The sequence below is a fragment of the Macaca thibetana genome, chromosome 7 (assembly GCF_024542745.1).
Source record: "Macaca thibetana thibetana isolate TM-01 chromosome 7, ASM2454274v1, whole genome shotgun sequence".
In the NCBI taxonomy this organism is placed as follows: Eukaryota; Metazoa; Chordata; class Mammalia; order Primates; family Cercopithecidae; genus Macaca; species Macaca thibetana.
In genome coordinates, this window is record NC_065584.1 from 12,336,612 (window position 1) to 12,350,695 (window position 14,084).

The following is a 14,084-nucleotide window of genomic DNA, read 5'->3' on the forward strand; positions in this document are numbered from 1 at the left end:
GCTCAGCCAGCACAGAATGTCCTGGGTCTGTCCTTAACTATAGGTCTAAAGTCAAGAGTCCCTGCTTCTCTTCTCAGATATAATGTAGCTGGTATCTTATCAGACCTCTTAACCCTCCCACCTTTGCTTTCCCAGTGGCAAAACACAAGATACCTATTAGCAGCGCCCGCAGAGGGCTATGCAATATTATGTGATGAATTCTCCACAGTATTTGGTTTCTTAGAGGATCTCACCATGAGCAGGGTCCCCAAAGGACTTCCTGAAAAAGTACCTTCTAGTCCCTTGCTTATGCTCCCAGCAGTGCAGGCTCCCCAGTTTATTGCCAGAGCCCTGGTCACCAGCTACTGTGTCCTTGGTGGGCCTCCATGGGGAGTCTTTGATTCTGGAGCCCAGCCAAGAACAGTCCTCCACTTCCCCATGAGCGTGGCCTGGCACTTCACACCTGGTAGAACTGACCCACTGGTTTGCCTTGTAATGCAATCTTCCCCCAACCTGGAGGAGCATCCATGCGGTTCAGTTCAGGGTGAGTTGGCTGTGATGGCATTCCTGGTATGTAGAGCTAATGTTGTCAGAGTTTTAGCTTCCGCAGACGTCTCTCTGCCTCTTTCTCTCTTTCGACCTGGGATAACTGTCCACAAAACTCTTGGCTAGAAAACAGAAACATCTGCCGCCACTGGGGAGGACCTTGGCTGGATGATTTAGCAGCTGAGCAGTGATGCTGGCAGCCAATGCTCCCTGTCCTAACACAAGCAGCAGTTCAGGGAAGCGAACATATTAACGAGGGTCTCAGGAGAAGGGAGGAATCTAACAAGCCAGGAGCTGGGTCCCAGAGAAAAAATTGACAAATTTGTCCCTTGTTGACCCACTTCGGTTCCCCCTAACTCACCAACTTCAGTGAGTTAAATCCCAAGTACTGTAAATAAGACTGACCTTTGAGAGCTCTCTGATGTCACATTTGTATGTCCTGAGAGGCACCTGTGTGAGTTTGGATGCATTCCAGGTGGGTTTTAGTTGTGAGCTTTTTCTTGAAATTGATGTGAAAAAAGCAAAGCACACCGAGCGGCACCGCTGGGCATTGTGAAGTGCCTGCGTAGGTTTAATGTGCTTGTTTTGTTCTGTTCTGTTTTATAGCTGCATGAATACAAATCCTCGTCGCATCGCATTTTTCGGTTGAACAACATAGCGAAAGCACTTAAGTTTTTGGAAGATAGCAATGTAAGTGTTTGAAGCACATCCTGCTAACACGAGCTTGTCCTGTTAGGAAAAGGATGTCATTTGAAGTTCAGTGCTGGTCGCAAGAGAAGCGTGAGATGGGGACTGATCTAAAATGGTCAGATTAAACTAAGCTTAAATTTCACAGAAATCACTCAGATGACCCCTCCGTTGGGAACGCAGTCCCTGACTCCATGCCCACCCACTTTGCAGCCATCAGGATTAAAACTCTGATGGACGTTCAGTCGTGGAAAGGCAGAGCGGCTGACTGGCTCAGATATTTGTAACTTAGTTCACGTTTTCTCCTTCATTCCCTTGAATAAGAGTATAGTGAGCATGTCCAAGTGTAAAACTTTCTCTTGGAACTTAGAATATGGGAGAGAAAGGGGAAGAGGGGGGCTAAATGAGCCAGGGGGAAAAAAAGTATAAAATTCTCCCTATCTTGATGTAACTTTCTAGACTCCAATGAGCTTTTTCTGTGCCTGGAACTCTGCTCCACGTTCTTCACACGCGGTTAGGGGTGGCTCAGCAGGGAGGACGTTTCATCGCGCCTCAGAGCACAGTTTTATGCCCATGTCAGAGATGGGCTGCCCCGCAGGACCAGCTCTGTGACTTGCAAGTTATTCAACTTCTCTAAGCCTGAGCTTCCTCATCTCTGAAATGGGCATATTGTGAACACTAAAGGAACTGACCTGTGAAAAGCACTCTCCATTCTCGGGATGGCTGTTATCACTCAGCAGGCCCCTGAGTTATCACCCGACCCATGTGGTAACTAGGTGTGATCCCACCTTCTCCCAGGAGGGAGAGGGGATATTTCCATAAACCAGTTGGTCCCGCTTGTTTTCAGTCTGGCAAAACCAGCTGAGTTAGGAGGAACAAGAGGAGGAAAACATTGTCCCTGAAGCTCTTAACTGAAGTCTGGCTGTTAACTTTTTTATTCACCACCAAAAACAAAATGGCGGCCGGGCACCCAAGCCACAGTCTTTGGAAATATCTGCTCTCTGGGACCTTGTACCGCCTGCAATCACTGCTTTCCCTCAGCCCAGTTCTCTGAGGGAACTAGGCATCTCAGGAGGGTTTTGTTCTCTAAATGGCCCTCCCAAGAGCCAGCGGCTCCCTGCTCAGCCCTGCCCTTCCCCTGTTGGGATGGTGCACCATAGTGTTTATGGCATCCCCACGAGGCAGCTCTGTCTCCTCACTTTGAAACCTCAGCTTAGAGGGCCGCAGCTGTCACTTGCCATTTGGGCTTCCCCCAGGTGAAAGGGAAGGTCGGGGTGATCAAGTTGACTAGCAGCTTTGGTTCCCCTGGACTGGAATGTGCTCAGTAAAGCCACAGAAACAGAAGGAGCTGTCAGAGCAGAGGCTTAGGAGAGGAGCAGGCGAGTTCTCATGGGTGATCCATCATGCAGGACGTGTGCTCATGATGAATGTGGACGCAGTATTGAACATGAATTTGATCGACTGTGTTATTCACAGTATTGACAGCTTCCTTCCTGGCCTCCGACCTGCCAGTGATGAGCCTGTGTTGTCTGAATTATATTCTTGGCATCTGCCCTCAAAACAGGCTGCAGCTAGGGAACCCAGAACTCTCCCTCAATTAGGCAAGCCCAGGCCTAACTGATTGGTGTTGTCGGAAACCCATGACGAACTCAGGATCAGAGACCCATGTCAGACAGGTTAAAAAGCCTTGAGGGGAAGAGAGAGAGAAAAGAAATAGAGGAAAAAGAAAAAGGTTTTGTATGAGATGCTTTTTTCAGGTTCTCTTTCCCCAGTCTGCCAGGCAGAATTTTGCAGTGTGGACCTGATAGTGTATCTTGACTTTATTTCTCCTCTCTTTCTCCTGAAGAATGACTTTTGCTTTATTAACGTTGTTAAGAAAGAAGAAAAAAATGTGACAAACACCAGTGTTGCCTGCAAAGGCTTAAATATTTACTCTCTGGCCCTTTTTAGAGAGATCTGCAGAGCCCCAATCTGTGTCCAGTGCTTAGATTTTGTTTGTGGAATGAACTGATGACTTAGGGCAGTGATCCTCAAACCCGAACATGCGCTGGAATCACCTGGTGCACTTGTTGAAATGCAGATTTCTGGGCCCACCCACAGAGTTTTTGATTCTGTAGGCATAGGGGAGAATGAGCATTTCTAACACAGGGGTCCCAAGTGATGCAGATGCTGCTGGTCCAGATGCCAGGTTGGCCTCAGGGATTTACCAAGAGCATCATTCTGTGGTCAGAACATAGTTAAATACATAGATAAGACCTTAGCTAAGTGTTTCTGCAAGAGGCACATTTCAACTCATCAGTGGGATATTTTCTAATGGTGCAGAAACCCTGGGTATAAACCTTATCCCAGTATACTATTTCTAATTAGCAGTCAACTCACCCACCCACCATCCATGATTGCGCGTGTCGGTGCTCTGTATTCGTTCCAAGGACATGCTAAATCCAGGTGTGGTAGTGTTTGTGTAGCAGACAGACCTACCGGACATTTTCCGTCTCTCTTGGAAAAGAATGACTGAAACCTTACCAGCTGTGTGATGCTGGGCATGTTATATTTCACCTCTCTGAAATTCCCTCACCTGAACTGGAGGGACAATAGAAGTACCTACTGATATGGTCTGGCTGTGTCCCCACCTAAATCTCACCTTGAATTGTAGCTCCCATAATTCCCTAGTGTCGTGGGAGAGACCTGGTGGGAGGTCATTGAATCAGGGGAGCAGGTCTTCCCCATGCTGTTCTCATAATAGTGAATAAGTCTCCTGAGATCTGATGGTTTTATAAAGGGGAGTTCCCCTGCACACGTTCTCTTGCCTGCCGCCATGTGAGATGTGTCTTGCTTCCCCTTCACCCTCCGCCATGAGTGTGAGGCTTCTCCAACCATGTGGGGAGTCCATTAAACCCCTTTCCTTTGATAAATTACTCAGTCTCAGGTAGTATCTTTGCAGCAATGTGAGAACGGACTAATACACCTACATCATAGGTTTATTGTGAGTATAAAATGAGTTCATATTTGTAAGGAGTTTAGAATAGAGGCTACACATGGTAAGTGCTATGTATGTGTTAATTAAATACACTTTTGCATGCTGAGTGTCCTTGAGAATGGCAGGGTAAGTAAGAAAAACAGGCTTATGCAAACACACACACACACACACACACAGAGAACCAGAAAATAACATGTGTTATCCTCCCTGGACACCCCCCTTTAAGTTCATAAATTGCTTCCCTCCAGGTAAAACTGGTTAGCATCGATGCAGCAGAAATAGCAGATGGCAACCCTTCTTTGGTTCTTGGGCTGATATGGAACATAATCCTCTTCTTCCAGGTAAGATCATTTCCTTTCCAAAACACACAATCATGATCTTGTCTGCTGAGCGCCACAGAAGAGAGGGGCCAGATCGAAGGAGGCAGTGAAGCTTAGTTTATGGCAGATTTTATCTTTTCTACTCACTGAAAAAGCACCAGAAGCATCTGGTTGCTACAGTCCCTGTGATTTTAAAAGTGGTGTGAGTTCTCTAGAAGAGAATAGCCATCCTCTTGGGACTGGAAGAGTTAAATATTTACTTCAAAAAATGACTTTGTTCTAAAGTGTTGCAAGAACTAGAGAAATACTCCTGACCAAAAATGGAACTTGGTAGAGTTACTTTGCTGAAATCACTCAGTGTTCCTTAGAGATGATTAAAGAGCTTGTACTAAAGATGCCTGAGGAAGAAGAATAACAGGCGAGACCTTATTGTTCCGTTCTTTGCAACTTCAGCCTCTAATTGGAAATGCAGATTTTATAGAGGAAGAACTGGATCTGTGATTGGAGTAAGAAGATGACATTTTATTTTTATTTTATTTTTTATTATTAAACTTTAAGTTCCGGGGTACATGTGCAGAACGTGCAGGTTTGCTATATAGGTATACACATGCCATGGTGGTTTGCTGCACCCATCAACCCATCAGAAGATAACATTTTAAACTGTGCTGAAGTTCATTTCCCTGTCAGGAGAGAGCTGGTATCTCGTTTTCTAGAGCCCACTCACTTTTGGAATAGAAACTTGTGGTTCACTGTTCGATTACCCTCCCAAGAGTGAAAGTGATCCACCTGGGCATGATTTGCTTGGGATTTTGGCTCAATGCCTGCATTTCAGAGAAGCATGAGCACAAACAAGGTCTGGAGACAGTAGTTCCTGTTCTGGGTGAACCCTGAACTTAAAAAAAAAAAAAGACTCTCTCTCTCTGAGCCTCAGTTTCTGTGTCTGTGAAATGGGAGCAGTGGTCATAATAGGTGGTGAGCATCGAAAGAAGCCATGTGGGCCAGGCACAGTGGCTCATGCCTGCAATCCCAGAACTTTGGGAGGCCATGGCGGCAGGGTCACTTGAGCCCAGGAGTTCAACATCAGCCCTGGAAACAGAGCAAGACACCATCTCTACAAAAAATAAAATTAGCCAGGCATAGTGGTGTGTGCCTGTAGTCCCAGCTACTTGGAAGGCTGAGTTTGGAGGATTACTTGAGCCTGAGAGTTCAAGGCTATAGTGAGACATGATCATGCCACTGCACTCCAGCCTGGGCAACAGAATGAGATCCTGTCTCAAAAAAAAAAAGAAAAGAAAAAGAAAAAAAAAAAGAAGAAGAAATAAGAAGCCACAGCCACCATGTGTTATATGTGTGCTTCAATTACTGCTATCTGTTATTGAACTTCCTCAGAGATTCTGGAAACATCCTGAAGATGTAGTAAAAGTCAAGAACTTAAATCCACCGCCCTAGGGCTTCATTTATTTATTTAACAAATGTCTATTGAGTTTCTCCAAGGTGCCAGGTGCTGAAAGTAAAAGACCCTGCCCTCATGACCCTTTGGGATCACAGACGAGTCAATCCTATATGGCAGAAGGTGATGCTAGAGCTCCAAGCAGGGGCAGCTAGCTCAGATGGGGGAGTGGAGTAAGGAAAACTTGCTGGAAGAAGTGACACTAGAGCTGGGTTTTGAAGGATGAGTAGGAGTACGCTAGATTTCCTACTTATCCTTCAAACTAAGTTAGACTTAACCTACTGTGTGTGTGAATTGCCTAAGGGTGGTATTGAAACAGATTCTGATTCTAACAGCTCTGGTGTAGAGCCTAGGGTTCGGCATATCTTACAGAAGTCCTCATGAGAGGAGTTCACGGAGGGAAGGGACATGGAGGCAGCAAGGGCAGGATGAGCAGAGGCAGTGGGGCTTGAAAGAGCTCCGTGAAGTCTGGGAGTGATGGGCAGTGAGAGGAAAGGGGTGGTCGAGTTGAGTCAGGAAGACCTGGTACGAAGTGCTGGCTGGAGCTGCAAAGACTCCAGGAAAAGATAGTCCTCCCTGTATAGTGTAATTACGGGCACCACAAGCCACAGGAAATGGACACGCCATCGCAAGTACTGCCTGTCCCCTGCCACAGCCATCAGAAAAGGTTTCTCGGCATTCAGAGAACCAATTCTGCATGAGCTGTTCCCTCCAGCCACGGTTCATGTGGCCACCCGCCAGACAAGGTGGGTCTGTTGCTGAGAGGGTGGGTCTGTTGCTGGGGTCTGAAATGTCATTCTCCTTCCAGATTAAGGAGCTCACAGGCAACCTCAGCAGAAGCTCTCCATCTTCCAGCTTGTCCCCTGGCTCAGGGGGCACAGACTCAGACTCATCCTTCCCACCCACACCCACTGCAGAGAGGAGCGTGGCAATATCCGTGAAAGACCAGAGGAAGGCCATCAAAGCCCTGTTGGCGTGGGTGCAGAGGAAAACGAGAAAGTAAGCTGCAGCCCCTCTCCCCACGCCACTTCATTTAACTAGCTGCTTTCAGGCAGAAGAAAGGAGAACTAGCATGTATTAAGGTGCCAGTTATGTATGTGCCCATTGCTTCATAAAGAATATCAGAACAAGGGGGACAGTCGCGGTGGCTCACACCTGTAATCCTAGCACTTTGGGAGGCTGAGGCAAGTGTATCACCAGGTCAGGAGATCAAGACCATGCTGGCTAACACGGTGAAACCCTGTCTCTACTAAAAATACAAAAAATTAGCCGGGCGTGGTGACGGGCACCTGTAGTCCTAGCTACTCGGGAGGCTGAGGCAGGAGAATGGCGTGAACCCGGGAGGCAGAGCTTGCGGTGAGCTGAGATTGCGCCACTGCACTCTAGCCTGGGTGACAGAGCGAGACTGCATCTCAAAAATAAATAAATAAATAAATATCAGAACAGGAAGCACTGCATTTTTTGGGTTTTGCAGTACACACAAAATGCAGTTGGCAGAATGTTTGGTTTGCATAAAGCTGATGAGAAGATTTGAATACAGATCAGAGGGACTTTCATCATGTTGTCTCCCAAAACAGGCATGTCTCTTGGATTCTAATGACTTGTATGCATTTAAGCTTCAGGGTGTCTTCCAGAGTCTGTACCTACTTTAAAGATAGTAATAATAAAGGCTGTAACATACTCAAAGTTAGGTCGGATCTTCCAAAATCGAGACGGGAACTGGAGCCAAGTTCCGGCCCTGTGTCACCCCACGCCAGCGGCAGAGTGATTTGAGCAGTTTTGTATCAGGCCTTTTTACCAGTAGCAGGCCCACAGCCCCCGGGCCATGGGCACACATGCCAGACCAGTGTGGTGGGAACCTAACCAGCTTGGGGCTGCCCCAGCTCCTCAACATGCAGACTGGTTGAGATCTGATAAATCATTTACTTTTCCAAGCCCCAACTGCAAATGGTATCCTATCACTCACTGCCTTCCAGGACAATTAGGCAAAATCCATGAAATCCATGAAAGAGCACCTTGCACGGTGCCAGCCCATATTAAGCGCGTCACAAATATTGATTCCTTTCTCCCCTGTGTGTGGAAATAAAAGAGGGAAGAGAGGTTGGACCTTTAGAGTTTTGATGGAGAGATCACACGGGGTAGATTGAAACTGACAAATGTGAACCACCATTAAATGTTGTTTACATACAAACCAACCAAAAAAGGGTTCATTGTCAGGGGTTAGGGTAGAAGGGGGATGTGACTGTAAGGGAAAGGAAGTGTCTTGGGGTGATGGGACAGTTCTGTTTCTCTGTTGTGGTGGTTACATTAATCTGTACACCACCCCCATGAAAATTAACACCTGTGAAAATGTGAAATTCAGATGCAGTCTATAGCTTAATTATCTTGGACCAATGTTGGTGTTCTGGTTTGGATAACATACCCTGGTAGCATAAGATGCTGTCACTGGAGGAAGCTAGGGAAAGAACAGGGACTCTCTGTACTGTGTTTGCAATTTCTTTTAGGTCTTAAATAATTTCTAAATAAAAAGGTGCTTGGGTTTTTGTTGTTGTTGTTGTTGTTGTTGTTGTTGTTTTAAGAGAGTTCATTGACCACGGTTGAGGGATTGGTGGAGTCACAGGATGGATTCTAAAGGAAATTAGTGCCTGGCAGGATTCTCTCCTCTTTTGTCCTTCACTTGTACTTTTAAAAATTGAGGCAGCCTCCATTTTACAAAATAGAATGAAAGCTCTCTGCCCCCACTTTTACAATGATGCTTTTATTTCTGTTACTGATAATAGTAGCTGTCATTTAGTGAGTGGCTTTCTTGGGCTCCCAACGTTGCATATTAGGTTGACCCTATGACATGGCCATTCTTCTGGGGCCAGGCTTGACTTTCCCCACAGAAGCCCCAGCAAGTTCACTGTGTGGAGTTTGAGGCTCAGAGAGCTCATTGACTTGCCCAAGGCCATGGCACTAGAAGCACAGTGGACAGCTGAGGCACAAACTTGTGTCTTTCCGGTTCCATTTTTATGGCCCAGCACGTCCTTGTTATGTTTTCAATGTCACCGATACAAGGAATGGTCTATACAGTTGGTCCTTTATGTGTCTGGGAATTGGGGAATCCAGGGTCCTGTTTCGCCTCTTTGTTCGATGTATACCGTCCTACTCCATTTGGCTGGAAATGGAAATGTGAGTGGTTCAGGGCAGCTCTCCCATGCTCAGGGACCAAGGCATCTTCACCTGGCGAGGTCGGCGGCTCTGCCCCACTCAGAAACCCACGTGGCTGCTGCGTGCTGACCTTGTTCCTTTGAGTCTGTTTCCTAACCAGCAACTCGGCTGCCGCTGCTGTGTGTCTTTCAGGTATGGCGTGGCGGTGCAGGACTTTGCGGGCAGCTGGAGGAGTGGGCTGGCTTTCCTGGCCGTGATTAAGGCCATTGACCCCAGCCTAGTGGACATGAAACAGGCCCTGGAAAATTCCACACGAGAAAATTTGGAGAAGGCCTTCAGCATCGCACAGGATGCCCTGCACATCCCCAGGCTCCTGGAGCCAGAAGGTAGCAGTGGTTCTCTCCTTCTTTCTAATAATTTTTTTTTACAAATGTACCACTTGCCGTCCCATGTAGAAAATCTGAAAAATACAGAAAAATCTAATGAAGATTTTGTCTCCTGTATTTCTACCACTCAGATCATATGGATATTTTTCCAATATTTTATATGCCTCTAATTGTATTTTTACATAATTGGTATCATTTACTGTATGTATAATTTTGTGCTTTTTTATTTAACATTATGTCATAAGTATTTTACATACTGCTACAATATATTATTATATATTTTTATTGGCTGCATAATAGTTCATCTAGTGGGCATAGTCAAATGTACTTAGTGGCCAGGTGTGGCTCACGCATGTAATCCCAGCACTTTGGGAGGCCGAGGCGGGTGGATCACCTGAGGTCAGGAGTTCGAGACCAGCCTGGCCAACATAGTGAAACCCCATCTCTACTAATAATACAAAAATGAGCTGGGTGTGGTAGCACAGTCTGTAATCCCAGCTACTCAGGAGGCTGAGGCAGGAGAATCGCTTGAGCCCAGGAGGCGGAGGTTGCAGTGAGCCGAGATCATGCCACTGTACTCTGGCCTGGGTGACAGAGCCAGACTGTCTCCAAAAAAAAAAAAAAAATGTACTTAGCTCTTTCACTACTGGTAGACATTTAGGTTGTTTCTGAAATATTTCCTTTTATATGTAACAACACCACAGTGAACATCTTACTAAATAAAGCTCGATGTGCATCCCAGATTATTTCCTTAAGGACCAGGTTTCATTAGCAGAATGACACGGGAGAAGAGTCCATGCCTGTTTAAATGGTTTGGCTGTCTCTGTGAAGTTGCCTTCCACGTGGGTTAGGCTAACGTAGGACTCCCTGTACCATATGTAGGCTGCCTAGTTCACCATCCTTGCCCATGGAACCAGCAGTGAGCTGGCTGCTCGCTGTGGAAGGGACTAAAACAGCAAGGAAGAAGGGACAGAATTTGGGGAATAAGAAGCCCTAGATTCTATATCCTTGCTTCTCTGTTCTTCAGCCAGCTGTGAGATTTCAGTCAAGTGATTCACCCTCTTTGAGCCTAAAGTTCCTCAAGTGGCAAATAAAGAGAAAAAACCCTCAATGATCTTTGGGATTCTTCCCCATCAGGCATCCGGGAATACTATTGAAAGCGTGTGTGTTTGTATCTCCTGCTAATTCCTGTGTCTCTCTCGACAGACATCATGGTTGACACACCGGATGAGCAGTCTATCGTGACTTACGTGGCACAGTTTCTAGAACGTTTTCCAGAGTTGGAAGCCGTATGTTTGCTTTTCTTACCTTTAATTCAGACACCATACATTTCCATCTGCTGGCCATCAGACAAAGCAGGGACGTGGGCAGCGTTGCTCTGTATAAGTAGCAGTCAAAATCGCCAGTTGCTCCCAAGTCCCTTGAGCACGGCCTTACCACATTTTAATTTCAGAATGATAGCAGTCCCCCCTCATATGCAGGGGATACAGTTCAAGACCCCCAGTCAATGCTTGAAACCTTGGATAGTACCGAACCCTATATATACCATTTTTTCATTTTTTTCCTATACATACGTACCTACGATAAAGTTTAATAACTTAGGCACAGAAAGAGATTAACAACAACTAATAGTTACATAGAACAATTATAACCATGGGCCAACATCATTACTTTTGCAGTTTGGGGCCATTATTAAGTAAAATAAGGGTTATGTGAACACAAGCCCTTTGATATCATGACGGCTGATCTCTGATCATCCAGACAGCTACTGAGTGAGTGATGGACGGGTAGCATAGATGGCGTAGATACGCTAGACAAAGGAACGAGTCAAGTCCCAGGCAGGACAGAGAAGGATGGTGAGAGATTTCATCCCACTACTCAGAACAGCACGCCATTTGAAACTTAGGAATTGTTTATTTCTGGAATTTTCCATTTAAGATTTTCAGACCACAGTTGACCATGGGTGACTGAAACCTCGGAAAGCAAAACCTCAAATAAGGGTGGAACTATTTATATGTAACATGCGTTAAGTTTCAAAGCAGGATGGAAAGTGACGCCTCTCACAAACCTCTTCCCATGACGAACTTTATTAAGATTATAAAAGATGCTTACTTATAAAATGGATCTGCTTCTTGATTTTTTTAGATGTCAGATGGAACATGTTAGCATCTACCAGATTTTTATCAGTGTTAAAAATCATAAAAGACAATGATCATTGAAAAGCCTGCCTTACTTTGGGAGGCCAAGGCGGGCGGATCATGAGGTCAGGAGATTGAGACCATCCTGGCTAACACGGTGAAACCCCGTCTCTACGGAAAATATAAAAAATTAGCCTGTGGTGGCAGGCGCCTGTAATCCCAGCTACTCGGGAGGCTGAGGCAGGAGAATGGCGTGAAATGGAGAGGCAGAGCTTGCAGTGAGCCGAGATCACGCCACTGCACTCCAACCTGGGCAACAGAGCGAGACTGTGTCTCAAAAGAAAAGAAAAGCCTGACTTTTTATTTTCAGAATTCCAGATTATACTTGGTGACAGAGTTTTTTTGGGCACAGAATCAGACCTTTTAGAAATTGTCCTGGCCCTGTTGAACTCCCACCCAGCCCATGCACAACCGCGAGCTGATAATAATGACAGCAATGACAGCCTTTTCTTGAATCCTTTAGTAATTGACTGACCCCCTGCCCCTGGCTTAGGGGACTCAGAAATAAACTAGATGGCTGAGGTCCCTGGCCTTGTGGAGGTTTGTTCTAGTAAAGGAAACAGTTATAAGTCAGCAAAAACATAACTTCGGGTAGTTATGAGTACCAGACAGAAAAAAAGAAAGCATAAAGGGTTAAAGGATGCTTGCAGGAGAGGGGAGCTGCTTTTCTAGCTGGCTGCCTTGCCCCTGCGTCTCTGGGCTGCCTGCCATTCCTGCAATCCAGCATGGCTCAGTATCATAATCCTCTTTTATAAACGAAAATAAGCATCTCAAAGAGGCTTAAAGACCTCTCCATAGTCACTCAGCTACCACGCACAGAGCTGGGATTTGGCCCCTCTGTGTTTCCAAAGTTCAGGCTCTTGGTTCCCTTACAACATGCAGCTGAAACTGGGGCTCCGTTTTGTACAGAAGAGCTTCCCAGGATCCTCCATGCCGGGGCTTTCATCCTGGCCCCCACCTGTGTGTGTGTTTCCTGCCTGTCCCTGCACCACATATGGACACCTTACAGGGTGCTTTGGAAGTGGGAATTCCTGGGCTGGACTGCCAGTTCTCCACTTGGAGCTGTGTGACCTCAGGCTGGCGACTTGACCTCTCTGATACACATCTGTATCGAATGTGTATCTATTGAATGTGTGTCATCTGTAAAATGGAACTATGACCCACATTTCGGGGTTATGTGAAGAATAAACAGTTATGTGAAGTACCTAGTACTGTGCCTGGAACAATTGTGGATGTTTAGCAAATAATGGTGACTTGATCAATGGGTATAAAGTTACGGTTACATAGGAGGAATCAGTTCTGGTGTTTCTATTGCACAGCTAGATGACTATAGTTAATCATAATGTAACCAGTGACTCACATCTATAATCCCAACATTTTGGGAGGCTGAAGCGGGAGGATTGCTTGAGCCCAGGAGTTAAAGACCAGCCTGGGCAACAAAGCGAGACCCCATCTCTACAAAAAAGAAAGAAAGAATAATATACTGTGTATTTCAAAATGTCTAAAAGAGAAGATTTTAACTGGTTTCATTAAGAAGAAATGATAAATATTTGAGGAGACGAATGTATTGAGTTCTCAGATTTGATCATTTTACAACGTATACATGTTTTAAAATATCACATTATACTCCATAAATATATATAATGATTATTTGTCAATTAAAAATTTAAACAAAATCAAAAGAAAGGGATCTGGCCCTGCCAATACCTTGATTTTAGTCCATTGAGGCCTGTTTTGGATTTCTGATGTCCAGAACCGTAACATAACACATTTTTGTTGTTTTAAGCAAAAAAAAAAAAAAAAAAAAAAAAAAAAGGAGTGATTATTATTTTGCAATTCAATTTTCCTGGCCTGTCACTGTATTTTGAAATACTAGGCATTGGGGCTTTCATTCGCCCTGAGCTCTTAATCTGTAGTCAGAGTTAGAAATCAACTAAAACATACGGTATTTGACTGAGTCAAAGCCACAGCTAAAATTGAGCAAATCTGACACAGATCTCCCCAATGCTGAGGTCAGAAACTGCAGATGGGAAAAGATTGAGCCAGAAATAATATCTGGAGAAAGTCATCCTGGTTCCTAGAACATGGTGCATCATTGCAGAACAGTCTGTTTACATCTACGGGGGAATACACATGAGAATTCACAGCTTATCCAGGCACACAGTGAACTTAACAATTCTGCTGAGTTAGTTCATTTCAGTAAACATTTGCTGGGCCCTGACCACGTACCACACATTGTTGCTAGCTTTCTGGCCCAGCAAATGGTTTCTTTTGGTAAATGTGCCATATGCATTTGAAAAAAATGTGTCTTATGCAGTTAAAGAATACTCGTATTCTTTAATATCCTGTTAATATGTTAATATGCTGTTCTAATATTCTATATTTATACTG

At 45.2% G+C, this 14,084-nt stretch overlaps 1 protein-coding gene across 3 annotated transcripts in view; it reads left to right on the forward strand.

The window, feature by feature from the left end:
- The window catches only part of CLMN (calmin), a 132,790-nt gene that overhangs the window by 102,939 nt on the left and 15,767 nt on the right, over positions 1-14,084 (forward strand). For all 3 annotated transcript variants that reach the window (XM_050799030.1, XM_050799031.1, XM_050799032.1), the window contains exons 4-8: positions 1,132-1,215; positions 4,438-4,530; positions 6,768-6,958; positions 9,302-9,495; positions 10,702-10,784. In XM_050799030.1, coding sequence (XP_050654987.1) covers positions 1,132-1,215; positions 4,438-4,530; positions 6,768-6,958; positions 9,302-9,495; positions 10,702-10,784 — 645 coding nt within the window. The remainder of the gene's footprint in view (positions 1-1,131; positions 1,216-4,437; positions 4,531-6,767; positions 6,959-9,301; positions 9,496-10,701; positions 10,785-14,084) is intronic.